Genomic DNA, 15,157 nt, shown 5'->3' on the forward strand with positions numbered 1-15,157 from the left:
GAGCATGTATATCAAACTACTAACTAACTAAAAGCTGGTTTATCTTTAGCCAAGAGAACACATGTTAAACAAGTTCTCCCTCTTTGTCCTCTGTGGCTTAGGTATTTGTATTTAAAGTCCCTTCAATTGCCGTATTAGTTTTCTCCAAACTTTATGTCTTAAGATTTACCTTTGTCCATTAAATATTTCTTGGTGTTTTTCTCTGGCTTAAACAAGATGATGAAACACTTTGGAGGCAAATATACAGAATATGAGTCCAAAACTGGAGGCAAGAATGGCAAATATCTCCACAGCCACCGTAAATTTCCCAGGAGAAACTGACATATGCTGGATAAAGGTGACCCAGACTGCACAGAATATCAGCATGCTGAAGGTGATAAGCTTGGCTTCATTAAAATTATCAGGTAGTTTCCGCGCTAGGACAGCTAACACAAAGCAAAAGACAGCCAGCAGGCCGATGTACCCGAGCACCCGCCCAGAACCCAATAGCTGAGCCTAATGCACACTCAGGATGATTCTCTCCTTGTATGTGGTTAGGTTTTTCCTTGGAAAAGGAGGACTAAGAACCAACCAAAAGAGTACATATTATACTTGAATAAAAGTGAAAGACACTACAGTCATCCTTTGCTGTGGAGGACCAAACCATTTCATAACATTACGACCTGGGAGAGTGGCTTTGAATGCCATTAACACAACTATTGTTTTTCCAAGAACACAAGAGATGCAGAGGACGAAGGTGATCCCAAACGCTGTGTGGCGCAGCATGCAGGACCACTCAGAGGGTGCTCCAATAAAGGTTAATGAGCATAAGAAACAGAGAGTCAGAGAGAAGAGCAGCAGGAAGCTCAGCTCAGAGTTGTTGGCTCTGACAATCGGGATGTCCTGTGATGGTGGACAACAGCCGCTGTTATAATGGCAAGACAGGCACCACCAACTGAGAATGCAGCCAGGATGATTCCTAGGGGGCCTCGTTGAAGGAAAGAAACTCTACAGGCTTTGGTAGACATGTGTCTCTCTTCGCATTAGGCCATAATTCCTTGGGGCAAGGGAAACAATCAGGGGAATCTGAAAAAATACAACAAAAAAGGATTTAGCAATCGTCCTCAATATTTCATGTTGTGCAATAGTAATGCATTCGGAGAAACAATACCTGTAGCGTTACTAATCTCCCCCTCAGGACAAGGTATACAATCATAACAGCAGATGGGTTTTCCTTTCTGCAGCACTTTTCGAGATCCTGGAGGACAGCTGTCAGTGCACACTGACACAGGCACCTGGCACATAGATACAAACAAAGTCACACATATTCAGTTGTGCTTCAAAGCTATGAGAATTAAAAAATGGGTTCAGATTATTTTCAAGTCTGTCTAAAAAAAATACTGGCAAGTCAATATGTGTATGTGTGTTTTGTCAATGCGTGGAAGAACTGGTGGAAGAAATCCATAGTTGTGAAATAAATGCATTCTAAAGTTCAGCTAAAGCCAAAATGAGGCTTCAGCAGTCTGGATTGGACAAAGCAAGAAGTTATTTTCCAAAGTTACAGTCTTTTTGTGGCAAAGTACTTTTGTTGTACATTCCTGCGCCGTAACTCAAAGAAACATTATTGTTGTAACTATTAAGTGGAATTTACATTACATGTCATTTAGCTGACGCTTTTATCCAAAGTGACTTACAATAAGTGCATTAAACCATGAGTCCAAACTCAGAACAACAAGAATCAAGCAAGTACAATTTCTTCAATGAAGTTAAACTACAAAGTGCCATCAGTAAGAGCATTTTCAGACTGAAAATGCTCTTACTGATGGCACTTTGTAGTTTATATCACCAAATTTAAAATTTAAATATGTTATAATCTTAATGTTGGGCTCCCTACTTGTGTGCCACCCTCCACCCAGGTGAGGTTCCTGCTGATACAGAGTTCCTGGCCCACCGGCAGTGATGCATCGTAGTGCCCTACTGCCACCAACTCAATGCTGCCACTCTCACTTTTTTGCCAGTTAACCAGTTCATATGTGGCCACAGGATCCCCGTTGGCATCAAATGACACATCATAACCATTTTGGGAAAACTTAAATTTCTTCAACTGAGTGAGAACCTGTGAGGTTGAAGTAATGGAAGACAGAGAGAGGGATAAATTAAACAATTTATAATACAATTGATATTTCATTGAGGAAAAGGTACAGTATGGCAAAAAAGGGCATTGGAGTGTTCTCATATTTGTTTGGACTGACCTGTTTGGATTCTATGCTCCTGAGTTTATCACACTGGTTTATAGAATATGTTTGCTGACACACTGCATTATGAATGGCATGTGCTATTGCATAAACAGCCTTGTACACCATGTTAGTGATTCGGAGCTGAGATGTGTCAGTGTACGGGCTCTGGATCGTCTCTATGTCTTCAGTTCCATCACACGCATTCTTGTCTGTGGCTGCTGCAAAAAACACACAAAGAAACAGGAAGGTGTTTTTGACCATTGACAATTATATAATTATTTGTATATATGTATAATGTTATTTTTTTGTTTTATTTAACCTGCAAAACCTGTCTTATAAACTATTGTATCTATATTCTTTATTTCACTTCAAAATATGCTTATTTTTCATAACAATTCAAAACACTTTTTGTCCGGACATGTCTTTATCTGTTTTGTGTTGTTTAAATATGTGCAGTTTCAGTGTGTAATTGGCCTATGTTTTGTTTGTTTTGTTATTTTTTACCTTGTGTATATCAGCTCTTGTAAAAAATATTTCCTTTGAATTGAATACTGACTTGACCTGTTTAAATGTCTTTCAAACAAATAAATGATCTATAAATTCATGTCGCTATAACAATATATTTAGACCAACGTACATATTTACATATATACTGTAACTGTAACAGAGTGATTACTACAATTAGATATTCTTTATTTAGCTTGGTGGCCTAAAGACTGTCTATATAGTGTGTGCTTGTGTTCAAGACTTTAGTGTTGACATCTTCTCCAAGAGAGCACAAGGCCTCAACTTGACCTGAAAGATTATTCACAGATAACTTATTTCCACTTTATGTCTTTTTTCAATAAACTTAGATTTCCCTTTCATCACTCAGGGATTGGGTTGTTCAAGCAGCTGCTTATCCAGTGCTTATCCAGTGCTTATCCAGTCAGATATCAAAACACACAACACAGATAAGACCCAACTGTGAGTGTCTTCAACCCACTTTTCTCACTTTTCTCCAGCCTGCAGTTGAATGCATCCTCCCAGAACTCAGTAAACACTGGAGAGGCAGTCACTTTAGACGGAGAGACAACCAGCAGGAAGTCTCTCAGACCTGGGATGACGGATCGCTCAATGCCAAATCCGACTGCTCCAGCACAGAAACTGAACCTCAGCATAGCTGGGTCAGTTACCCAGGCCTCACTGCCGATCCACTGGCGAGGTGGAGAGGGCTTGAGCGACAGCTCTTCCAGCAGAATCCTCAAGTCTCCAGGGGATGTAAATGCCACAATAACAATAGCTGTCGACCTGGAGAGATATAATAGTGTATTGTATTATACCAATATAAACAAAATATATGTGTGTATCTATACGGAGATAGTTTAAACCATACAATTCCACACAGATCCCCTCTTTGTGTGCTACCTTCAGGAATGACACCATGCCATTGTTTCCATAATCCAAATCCAATCGGATAGCACCTATCCAAGTCCAACCAAAGTGTTTTACCAGCTTTGCCAGCGCGTCAGCCTGGAACTGATCACTCGGGATCGTTCTGAAGAAACTTGGGTACTGCTGCTTATCGGAAAGGCATGCACAAGTGGCAAAGTAACTAACCTAAATGAACACAACAGTGTAATTATTTAAGAGGACAGACACAATATAGCACTGGTCTATTAAAAACATTGTTTTCAAAAATTCAAAATATTTACTTGAGGAATGTTAAAGGGCCTGATGATGCGAGACATGCTGATGGATGGCGTGGACCCAGACTCACCAACAATGGCCATCACTTTACCAGATTGAGAACAATTGTCGCCGCTGTAAAACACCGGGTCCAGGCCGCCTGACAGCTGGAATGCCACATACACCGCTACAGGCACAGAGGCACACGAATCGTAGATCTGATAACCGAGTTTGATGCCCGGCAGCAGCTCCGTGCTGTTGTTAATCTCCTCGATGGCGAAGATCATTGCGCGTGAGTAGCGCAGTTCACAGGTATCAATGCTGCACAAAATATGGTCTATATATGATGAGGACAATTCACTAATTTGAACAGAAATACATAATAGGATTTCAAACAAAAATTCACAACAAAAATATCAGTATAACATGCACAATAATCTTAATGCATGAATTAACAATAGTTGGATATTTAAAAAAAACTATTTTTTTGTTTTCATCTCGTTTTCAGTTAAATAAAAAAAGAATGACAATTTTCTACTATTTTGTGAATACAATACTTTTTTCATGACCAAATACTTGTTACGGTTTGACTCTGACCCCAAGCGCACGACAACAGGAAGGTTCTAGTCTTAGCCGAACACACGCCGTAGTTTATTTGAGCACAAACAAAACACAGAGGAAGGGGAAAAAGGTAATCCACTTGATGGTCGAACAGAAAATAATCTATACAAAAAATCCAAGAAAATACTCAGCAAAGACACGAGGGAAACCAGCAAAGACCCGAGGAGGGAACGTCTATAGACTCATCAGATCATGGCACGAACTCGCAACGTCAGCACAGACAGTCCTGATCTTTATTCCCCGTAGACAACGAGCTGACGAGCTGCAGCTGTGGGACGAGCTGAGTGGCTTCAGGTGTGAGTTGGAGCTCACCTAGCTTGTCCCCGCCTCCAAGCCCGTAGCTCCCTGGCAGCGCTCTGAGGTACCGGGTGTCACTGTGTGAACGGGCTGAGGAGGGAGTCCGGCTGGCTGAGTCCTGACAATACTAAGGCATTCAAAGTATATACACATTCTCTTAGCCCCCGTGAATCCCTCTTACTAACTTCCCTGAGCATCTTAGTGGATCAGGCATGGTGGTGTAGTTATGCTTCATTGTGTGCATGGAGTAATGTATGGAGAAACTACCACCAATAACATAGTCACCATCCATTGAGAAAGCAGGTAGACAAATAGTACCCTGGAGCTCACATTTCACAGATGAGGCCTCGGTGCTGACCCCAACACCAGTCCTATCCTTTGTAAGCCCAGAGGATAGGACACCATCCACAGAACCATTCAAGACAAGAGCTGAGTTCAGCTCAAACAAACCCAGCGACAGGATCAGGCCAATAAAGAGAGCTGAGATCTCCATCCCTCAACTGTCCTCTTGTGGGCATACTGTGTTTTTACTGGTCTATATAGATTTTCAGACTAAAGATTCCCTCCTACTGTACGTCAGCTTACTGTACGTCAGAGAGAGGATGCTCCTACCCAGTGGTCTTGTCAAGTCTTTTTGTAATTCTGTTTTGTGAGCTTTGTGTACATTATAATCTGCACCAAGTGCCCGCTTCTATATTCTCTTCTAATAAAGTTACCATAGTAAACACTAATATGTTCTTAATTAAGTATGAATCAAAATTACTTTTGCAAAACTACATTAAAATTAATAAAACATTCAATATAAAAAAAACCTAAGTATTTAGATAAAGAAGATGAAGACTGAATGTGCACATCATGACCTATAATAAATGTTGCTGTTGGAGCCATAATGTAGTTTTTTTGTCTTCATTGTATCCTTACTGAAAACAAAGACTGAGTGAATACATTCAGTTCTGACATTGAACACAGATTGGAGCATTAATTTATTAAGTGAACATATAGATAGGCTACAGGTGATGAGAATCAGGTGTGTAGAACAGTTCTTTGACTTTATGTCAACGTGTTGGAGTAGGAGCATTCTGAATATGATGAATTGAAACAGATATTTAATATGGACAATGCTGCTATTTACATTATGCCAGTGAGCATATATGTAAAAATACCAACTAAACGTTGGTTTATTTTCAGCCAAGAGTATATTTGTGAAACAAGTTCTCCCTTTTTGCCCTCTGTGGCTTAGATATTTGTATTAAAAGTCCCTTTAATTGCTATCTTAGTTTTCTCCAAAGTTTTCTGTTTTAAGATTATCAATTGTTCATTAAATATTTCTTGGTATTTTTCTCTGCCTTAAACAATATGATGAAACACTTTGTAGCAAATATACATCTGGAGTTTGGGCGTGGTTAGGCTCAGCTGTAGAGGGGGCAGGGTGGGATGAGTGGTTCAGGGAACGGTGCTGGAATTTCCCTAGTCGTGGGGGAGAGCTGCAGCAGGAAGCACCGCCCAGTGGTCGCTCGCAGGTTTCGGCCAGGCCTTCGCCCGGCCCTCGGAGGAGGCCACCACTGCAGCTCCTGTCTGGGCCCCATACTGGCTCCTCGGTTGACACCCCTCCCTCAGAACCCCGATCAACCGACTCCAGCAAACACCAGCACTCATCTTCCCTCAAGCATCAGGGAAGGAGTGTTGGTGTTGCGGGACACAGAGTTTATTAGGAGCCATGGAATTGGATGGCAGACGGAGAGGATAAAGCAGGAGCTCGAGGCCATCTACAGGTGTGTGACCGCCACCAATCCCTCCTAATGGAGCCGTCACCTCCCGTGGGTCGAGTACGCGCCCACAATTCCCACACGTCTACTGCCATCGGGCTATCCCATTTGAGGCCTCCTTAGGCTATCGGCCTCCCCTGTTCCCTAGCCAAGAGGTTGAGGTTGCAGTACCGTCAGTCCAGAGCAATGCCCGTCGTTGTAGGCGTGTGTGGAGAGCTGAGCAGAACAAGAAGGTGGCGAATTGACGTTGTGTTCCAGCTCCGGCCTACTGTATTGGACAGTCGGTTTGCAAGAGACATCCCCGTCCGCATCGAGTGTAGGAAGCTCTCCCCCTGATATATCGGCCCTTTTCCCATCATTTCCATCATCGTCTCGGTCAAACTACAGTTGCCTCGTTCCATGAGGATTCACCCAGTATTTAATCTCTCCCCCCTGAAACCCATTGTCTCCAGCCCCCTAAATCCTCCATCAGAACCCTCCTCCATGACTTAAGAACCACGGCGTTCCCTGGTGCGTTGTCAGTTTGTTCCGGTCACCAGTTTGGATTCCTTCTCGTGAGGAACACCTAGCTTGTGACGATCCCGACCGTGCCCAAGAAGAGAGCTCGGTTGAGTTGCCCTCCCGACTCCAACGAAGGAAAAGAGTGTCCTTGTTTGGCTGGACAGTTATGGTCGTAGTTGTGTTTGTTTTATTCTTTCTTGTTTTTCCACTCGCATTCTAGGAAAATGCTGAGAAGCCCCCATTTCAGGAGAAGACGGGAGGGAGAGTGATGTGTCAGCGACAGCCAGTGATGGTAGGGGCAGAGTGTACCGCTTCAATCTATCATGATGAACCACCTGGGCCTGGTCTAGTGGGTCAAGTGGGTTGACAATCCGGTATGTCAGGGCCGCCTCGCCGCCTGAAGCCAGCGCCTGCTCGACCCTGTAAGGGGCCCTTCCAGTGAGGCGCCAGTTTGGTGCGACTCTCAGTCGGGTTGTAAAGCCACACTAACGATGGCAAATATCCTCATCATGATACAGCTTATGTCTCTCATGAGCTTCTGTATCATGAAGCCTCGCTGCACTGAAGGCTCTCTCCAGTCTCCCCACCAGAGATGGCACATACTCCGGCAGGACTCCAGAGCCCTGAGAAATATTAAGGAATAAGAACATCAGCTAGAACTCGTGCCTCACGTCTGTGCATGAGGAAGAATTCAATTTCAATTCAATTCAATTCAGTTTATTTTGTATAGCCCAATATCACAAATGAGACAAATTTGCCTCAGAGGGCTTTACAATCTGTACACATACGACATCCCTGTCCCAGGACCTCACATCGAATCAGGAAAAACTCCCCAAAAATAACCTTTGACAGGGAAAAAACGGAAGAAACCTTCAGGAGAGCAACAGAGGAGGATCCCTCTCCCCGGATGGACAGATGCAATAGATGTCAAGTGTACAGAATGAACAGCATTTACAAAGTTACATAATATGACAATGTATGAATGGAACTCCAATCCATATAACAGAAGGAGGTAGAGAGGAGGCGCATCAGCAGGGCCAACGCGGGAGGCCGGTTCACCAGGCATCAGACACCTCCAGGTCCAATGGACCCTATGAGACGTGAAGTCACAACGACTCCGGGGAGGAAGCAGAGTTAATAAGGTGCAATGGAGAGATGTAAATTCATCCATAAGGAGAGAGAGAAGATGAGATAGGTGCTCAGTGTATCCTAAAACATCCCCCAGCAGCCTATAAGCCTATAGCAGTATATCAAGGGGCTCGACCAGGGCAAACCTGATTCAGCCCTAACTATAAGCACTATCAAACAGGAAAGTCTTAAGTCTATTCTTGAATAAGGTGACTGTGTCTGCCTCCCGGACTGAAAGTGGAAACTGGTTCCATAAAAGTGGAGCTTGATAACTGAAGGCTCTTGCTCCCATCCTACTTTTTAGGACTCTAGGAACCACAAGTAGCCCCGCATTTAGTGAGCGCAGCTCTCTAGTGGGGCAATATGGTACTACAAGCTCCTTAAGATATGATGGTGCATCACCAATCAAGGCTTTGTAGGTGAGGAGAAGAATTTTAAATGTGATTCTTGATTTTACAGGGAGCCAGTGCAGAGCAGCTAATACAGGAGTCATGTGATCTCTTTTGTTAGTTTTTGTGAGTGCACGAGCTGCAGCATTCTGGATCGAGGAAGAAAGGGGTACAACGTGTGCTGGCATGTCTGGATGTGTTGTAGGCAAATACCTCTTGCTTCACATAATCATCCCATTCACCTCCATGCGAAAGCAGCATCTTCACCAGCTGATCAATCAGAGTCCGGTTATAACGCTCCACCATACCGCATGATTTGGGGTTGTTCAGTAGTGCGTGTCTTTTTGATACCTAACAACTTGCAGAGACTCTGAATCACCTCTGCCTCAAATTGTCATCCGTGGTCGCTGTGCAGGACCTCAGGGATCCCATGCACTAGCACATAGTCATCGAACAGGCAGCGAGCCACTGTGTTAGCAGTCTGATTGGGCAGCGGATACAGGTTAACAAATTTGGTGAAATAGTCCTCCACTGCCAATATATATCTGTTCCCCCGTGAAGTTACAGGCAGCTCGAGGATATCTGCAGCCACACGCTGTAGAGGACGACTAACCTGGGACCCTCCCATGGGAGCCCTCTGCCTGGGAACTGGTGCCCTGCGGGTTTGGCAGGCTCTGCACTGCTCACACCACTGTCTAATGTCTCAACATGAAAGGCCAATAGTAGGTCTGTCTGGCCTTCTCCCAACCTCGCTCTGCGGAAAAGTGTGCAGCAGCTGGACCCCCATGCAGCTGAAGAAGCTCGAGCACCAGAGATGAGGTGATCATGGGAATGTGCCTCTCCCCTGCTGGAGAGAGTATAATCCTGCATAACAAACCATCAATGACTGACAGATGGTTGAACTCAGTCCATAGTTTCCTGAGGCAGAGGGAGGACCCCCTCAAGTGTCTGTGAGGCGTTCTCACTGTGTTTCGCTCCAACCAACCCAACACCGCCCCAATTTATGGATCCTCGCTTAGCAACCGCTGCAGCTCAGAGTCACTTTGGCAGAAAGAATATACCTGCCGCCGTTCTATGAGCGACTTCTCTTCCCTTGGCAGCACTGATTCGAACACCGATCCTGCGGCACACACATCTGTCCGACAGTGAGTCTGCCTGGTCCCTGGCCTCTGGAGACCACATGGTTCAGGACCATAACTGCAGCACACCCCGTCCCCATTCCAGCAGTGCATGATTCTTGGCTAGGAAGTCCAGACCCAGTAGGACAGTTTGAGTGGACTCCCGCAGAACATGGAATGTGTGTTGCCAACAGGTGGGGCCCAAGCAGAAAGTCGCCACTATAGTTCCAAAAGTATCCAACATCTGTCCATTAAAGTAAGCACTAATCAATGACACGGTCGCTCCTGAGTTTACTAATATGGACACTTCAGTGCCTTCAACCACCCATCTAACGTAGGAGGTAGGGTGGTCAACACTGTCCATCTCAGTAATATTCTCAGATATCGGCGGCTGTAAGGAGCCCTCAAGTGGGGTAGCTGGTGTCAGGGCATCGACACAAGCTACTGACCGTTTCCCTGACGATCCTGTTGCTGTGGCAGGAAATGCACTTCACGCCTCCTTCTGCAGGGTATTATCAGTTGACACTGACTGCACCAACACACCGTGCCCCAGTCCATGGGTGGCCGTATAGTTACTCCCACAGTCTCTCTGCAGAGCCTCCCTGGCATTTTCGCACCGTTCCGCGATAATCAGAGCATCTTCCAGATGGGTGGAGCCCTGGTCCAGGCATTTGGATCTGAAAGCAGCATCCAAACTGGCACGGAAGCGTCGAAACTTCTCCTCCCGCTGCGCTACAATCCCATAATCCGGGAACGCTTCAGATCACATCGGCAGAAAAAACCTCCAAGCAGGCTGGCTCTGAAGCGGTCCATAAACTCTCTCTGTCCAAATGCCACACCGAGTCTCTCTTTAACAGCAGCATAATCCGACTTCACTGCGTCCGGAAGGCTGTCCCACATTAGAAAAGCCGACTTGCTGAGGCGGGTGGGCTGAAGTCTCACCAACTCATCTTCATAATCGCCGCTGCTCCCCACTGACAGCAACCTTCAGCTGTCGAACCCTGAGCTGGGCTTTAACGGGTCTTCATCTCCAATCCACATCTTGTAATTGAACAAGCGACGTGCGTTTCTCTATGAAGTGCTGCGGAGTTAACCTGGCTAGCTAAACTGAGACAGCTAAGCTAAGAACGGGCACACTCACAGTCGCCGACATGTAAAATATTTGTAGTTGTCCGTAGTCGGTGCATAAGAAACACTGCTGCCACCAATGTAACTGAGCGTTCTGGGTTTGTATGTCAGGTTCGCTTATAACCGGTTAATAAATGGAGTCGGGAGATCAGATGTTCAGCCCACGGCTTCACTCTTTATTTTATTTGTCCCCCCCCAGCCCAGTTACTTTTCCTCTCTACGAAGGGACATATATTTTCCAATACAAAACACATGAGACAGTCTGTTACACTTATTTTTTATTGGCAACCCAACATTTTCTTTCAGGATTCTTCCATTTGATGGATAAAATGTATTATGTTCAACTTATTGTATTGTATTTTTCTATGTAAGTAAGTACTTACATGCATGCACACAAATTGCCACAAAGACAAAATCAAATCTCTTTTTAGATTTGATAAGGGATAAACTGAGCAACTGAGCCACTACAAAACATCTTGTGAGGTATCTTGTCTTGCATGCTCATGTGTGCAAACTCAATGATCCACACAGGTACACCATATTGTCATTGTATTGCTCATGCTGCTACTACCACCTAGTGGACATGTTAGCCAGACTGAGGAAGTATATGACAGTGAATTGGCTATGTTCACAGATACACAACTCTGTGGCTGGTTCAAATGGATGTGACCTATATAATGTAAAGCTCACCTCATAACAGCATTTTAAAATCATCATAGCATACTGGTAGGATGAATCATATTAGTAGCAAACGCAACAAGTTATTGGTGCATATATAAGGAAAACCACATATCATAACCATGTGCAGGGATCATTTATTGCTTGACTGATATCAACACGAGGAATGGAGAAGAAAAAAGTCCTGATATGTCACATATAGAGTCCAAGAAACTTGTAAAATGAGATCCCATCAGGGAGTGAATGGGTGACCTTTCACACAAGTGCCCAACCAATCAGTAAGCAACACGTTTATAACCCTGCGCTGTTTGTTGGAAGTCGCTTAGTACAGAGGCTCCTGCACTTCCTTTTCAGGAATGATAATACAGCTATTTCATGCCATTGAATGGTGAGAACACAGTGCTGCTGCAGGGCACAGCACAGACACTGAACAGACTTGGTGTGCACAGGCATGGAGCCCGAAGAGATCAGGGAATCCCTAAATCAGAGCTTTAGTGATAAGCATATTTTACGAGCTATGGGTGTGCAAATCTTCAGTTTTTGCGAAAAAACGGCTCGGGATTAACCAAAAGCAGGACATGTTGTTACAGGATGTTTTGGTAATGTGGATAAGATGTATACTTGCGTTTCGACAATATTTTGTGTGGTTAGTAGAGACATTTTGTGTTTTAGCTTTGACACTCGAGGGTTCAGGCATGCCATTACAATGGTCTTTGCTATTGATAAGATCAACAGAAATTCCAATCTGCTACCTAATGTGCGATGATGGGATACAGTCTTCATGATACCTGTGGTGCACTTGTCATTAGATTCTGTGCAGCTTTGGTGCTGGCCAGTGGTCAAGAGAAGCAGTTTCTGCTTCAGAAGAACTGTTTAGGGACCCCTCCAGTTATAGGGATTGTAGGTAATTCCTTCTCAATATTTTCTATTGCCTCCTCCAGTGTGCTAGGTTTATTCAGATTGCCCATGGTGAGTTTAATTGTATTATGCTTTCAATGGGCTGTTTTACAATTACATTCATGTCAACTATTGACAAATTGTTGATTGTTATATGCCCGTGCACATACTGTATGTCTCTTTTCAGGTAAGTTATTTTGCCCCATGTTCCTGTCTGAGTGATCGTCAATTGTTTCCCTCCTTTAGAACAATCCTAAGTGATGTTTTTCAGGTGAAACTATTAGCAAACATAGTACTGTGTTTGTTTTACAGCAAACATGAAAAAACATCTTCCCAATGAAACACACGCATAATTCATGAACATATATTGAGATGACAATGCTGAATATTCTCTATCAACTTAGGTACATGCTCTGATTCAGATTCTAAAACGTTGTGGGTGGACTTGGGTTGTCCTTCTTGTCAGTGATAATAACTATGGACTCCATGTTGCTTGTTCCTTCCAATTTGGTATATGAAGACAAAATCTTTTGGAATTTTCAATCCAACTTCTTATTCATTTTAGTTATTTTTCTCCAATAATAACTCATTAAAGCTACGAGCAGCGATGAACGGGTCCTCGCTCATTCGCGCAAGTCGGAGGCGCCGACACTCTCGGCCTAGAACGCAGTGTAGCTGACCCCAGCCGAACAATGGTGAAGCGTACTGATGTTTCAGAAATCTTTATTTTTGAGCTCTTTTTGTGAACACAAATTTTCTTTTCTCCATAAAGATCCGGAAATCACCGTAAGAGCTATGGAACAAATACAATAGAAATGAGCTCTTACTAGTGCACAAATTAATTAAAATAAAGTCACTAAACATGTAATTAAAGCCTAAATAAAACACAAATTACCTTCCAGCTAGGAGCTTAGCAGTCCGTAAAGTGGATTATGAGAGTAAACAAAGATGAACTCCTTTTTCTTCAGTAAACCGTAAAACTCACAGACTTTTTGCAACAGGTACATCTATTTCCGGTCTCACCGGAAGAACTGCAGGAACTAGTCAACATATTAATGGAATGATTTCAGAGTCATTTACAGGCAGGGCCGCCGGTCGTACGTTTTACCGTTTTTCGTGTAACACTGATTTTCTTTCGCCAGTAGGTGGCGCTTCGACTATGAGTGAAAGAAAATAAGCTTGTCGATATCCTCAGGCCGTGACTCGTAACAAGCACAACAAGTTTGGGGCAGATTCGAGCAAGTCCAGTTGAGCCAGTAGGTGGCGCAATGAGAATGCGAACATATACATGCATCATGTGTCTCTATGTGTAGTGTAGACCACGTTGTGTAAATTACATGTGAATCTGATGCATTTTAGGCTATTTGTTTTGGCCACTAGGTGGTGCTTTGAGAATGTGAACAAATACATGCACCATGTGTCTCTACGTGAAGTGTAGACCATGTTGTGTACATTTCATGTGAATCTGATGCATTTTAGGCTTATTTGTTTTGGCCAGTAGGTGGCGCTTTGAGAATGTGAACATATACATGCATCATGTGTCTCTATGTGAAGTCTAGACCACATCATGTAAATTAAAGTAGAAAAAAAAGTGCTGAAAAAAATAATCCTGGCTTGGATTTAAACACACGACTCTCGCTCTCAAGGCAATTTCATATGCCACTACACCACTAAACGAGCGATTTGCATGTATGCACAAGACATTATTGTCTAAAACTTTTTTAGTAGGTGTTCCTATGACAATTTCGAATGTTTCTTCTTGGAAATGTGTTCAGGCCTTGATTGGCATCATGCCTGACTATTTTTGGAAAGATTGGATTAGTTAAAGCAACAATCTGTAGCATAACAAAACACAGAAAGGGGGCGTTTTATTTCCACATAACGACAAGTGAGAAGCGGTGAAAAGTCAGGTTTTTTCAGAGATGGGAGAAAACCTTAAATGTATAACGGCGAAAAGTGACAAAAAAATAACTGTCAAATTCCGCCAACTTCAGCGAATTATTGTAGCGCCCCCTAGTGTTCAAATCGCACACGATTTTTTTTGCAAGTTAAGGGGTGCAATGTGCACATATGCTGCACATTTCGAGTGATTAGTCCCAATAGTGTTGACGCTATGAGCATTGAAAAACAACACACGCCCTGGCTTCAATGATCTGATTGATATCATGTATGTATGGTTCGGACCCAGCATGTAGTAAAGGCGGTCAATTATGTGTTTTTCACAAAATTCAAAATTGCGGAAAATTTAAGTAGGCGGACCTAAGCTGGTTTGAGAGGCTTTTTTGTAGAGCAGGTGGAGATGCACATGTGTGAAAAATTTCAAGTCAATTGGACATTCTGGGTGAGGGGCGTACCCGGAGCAACTTTTTTTAATCCTTTATCATACGTCTATTTTCACCAAGCCTGACAAGCTTGCCAAATTTGGTGACTTTTCGTCGCTCAGAGATAGCCCTAAAATGTGCCCAATGTACAAAAATAAAGATCAGAAGAATAATAATAATACCCCTAGTGAACTCAATAGTATCAACAAATGGCGAATATCATTGATAACCAATCTGTTCAGTCCCCCCTGGTCAGTGTACAGCTAAAGCCTGGCCAGAAGACTGCATCCCTTGTTACATTACATTACATGTCATTTAGCTGATGCTTTTATCCAAAGCGACTTACAATAAGTGCATTACACCATGAGTCCAAACTCAGAACAACAAGAATCAAGCAAGTACAATTTCTTCAATGAAGTTAAACTACAA

General features: G+C 43.4%; 1 protein-coding gene across 1 annotated transcript; it reads right to left on the reverse strand.

The window, feature by feature from the left end:
• Positions 1 to 158: 158 nt before the first annotated feature.
• On the reverse strand, positions 159 to 5,295 carry LOC117741756 (extracellular calcium-sensing receptor-like). The gene is given in 13 exon segments (XM_034548976.1): positions 159 to 233; positions 235 to 471; positions 473 to 510; positions 513 to 878; positions 881 to 962; positions 965 to 1,065; positions 1,151 to 1,274; positions 1,874 to 2,095; positions 2,232 to 2,434; positions 3,202 to 3,529; positions 3,570 to 3,815; positions 3,911 to 4,205; positions 4,988 to 5,295. Coding segments are annotated over 13 exon segments (2,625 nt in total).
• Positions 5,296 to 15,157: the final 9,862 nt, after the last annotated feature.

This window comes from Cyclopterus lumpus, chromosome 13 (assembly GCF_009769545.1).
Source record: "Cyclopterus lumpus isolate fCycLum1 chromosome 13, fCycLum1.pri, whole genome shotgun sequence".
NCBI classification, from domain to species: domain Eukaryota; kingdom Metazoa; phylum Chordata; class Actinopteri; order Perciformes; family Cyclopteridae; genus Cyclopterus; species Cyclopterus lumpus.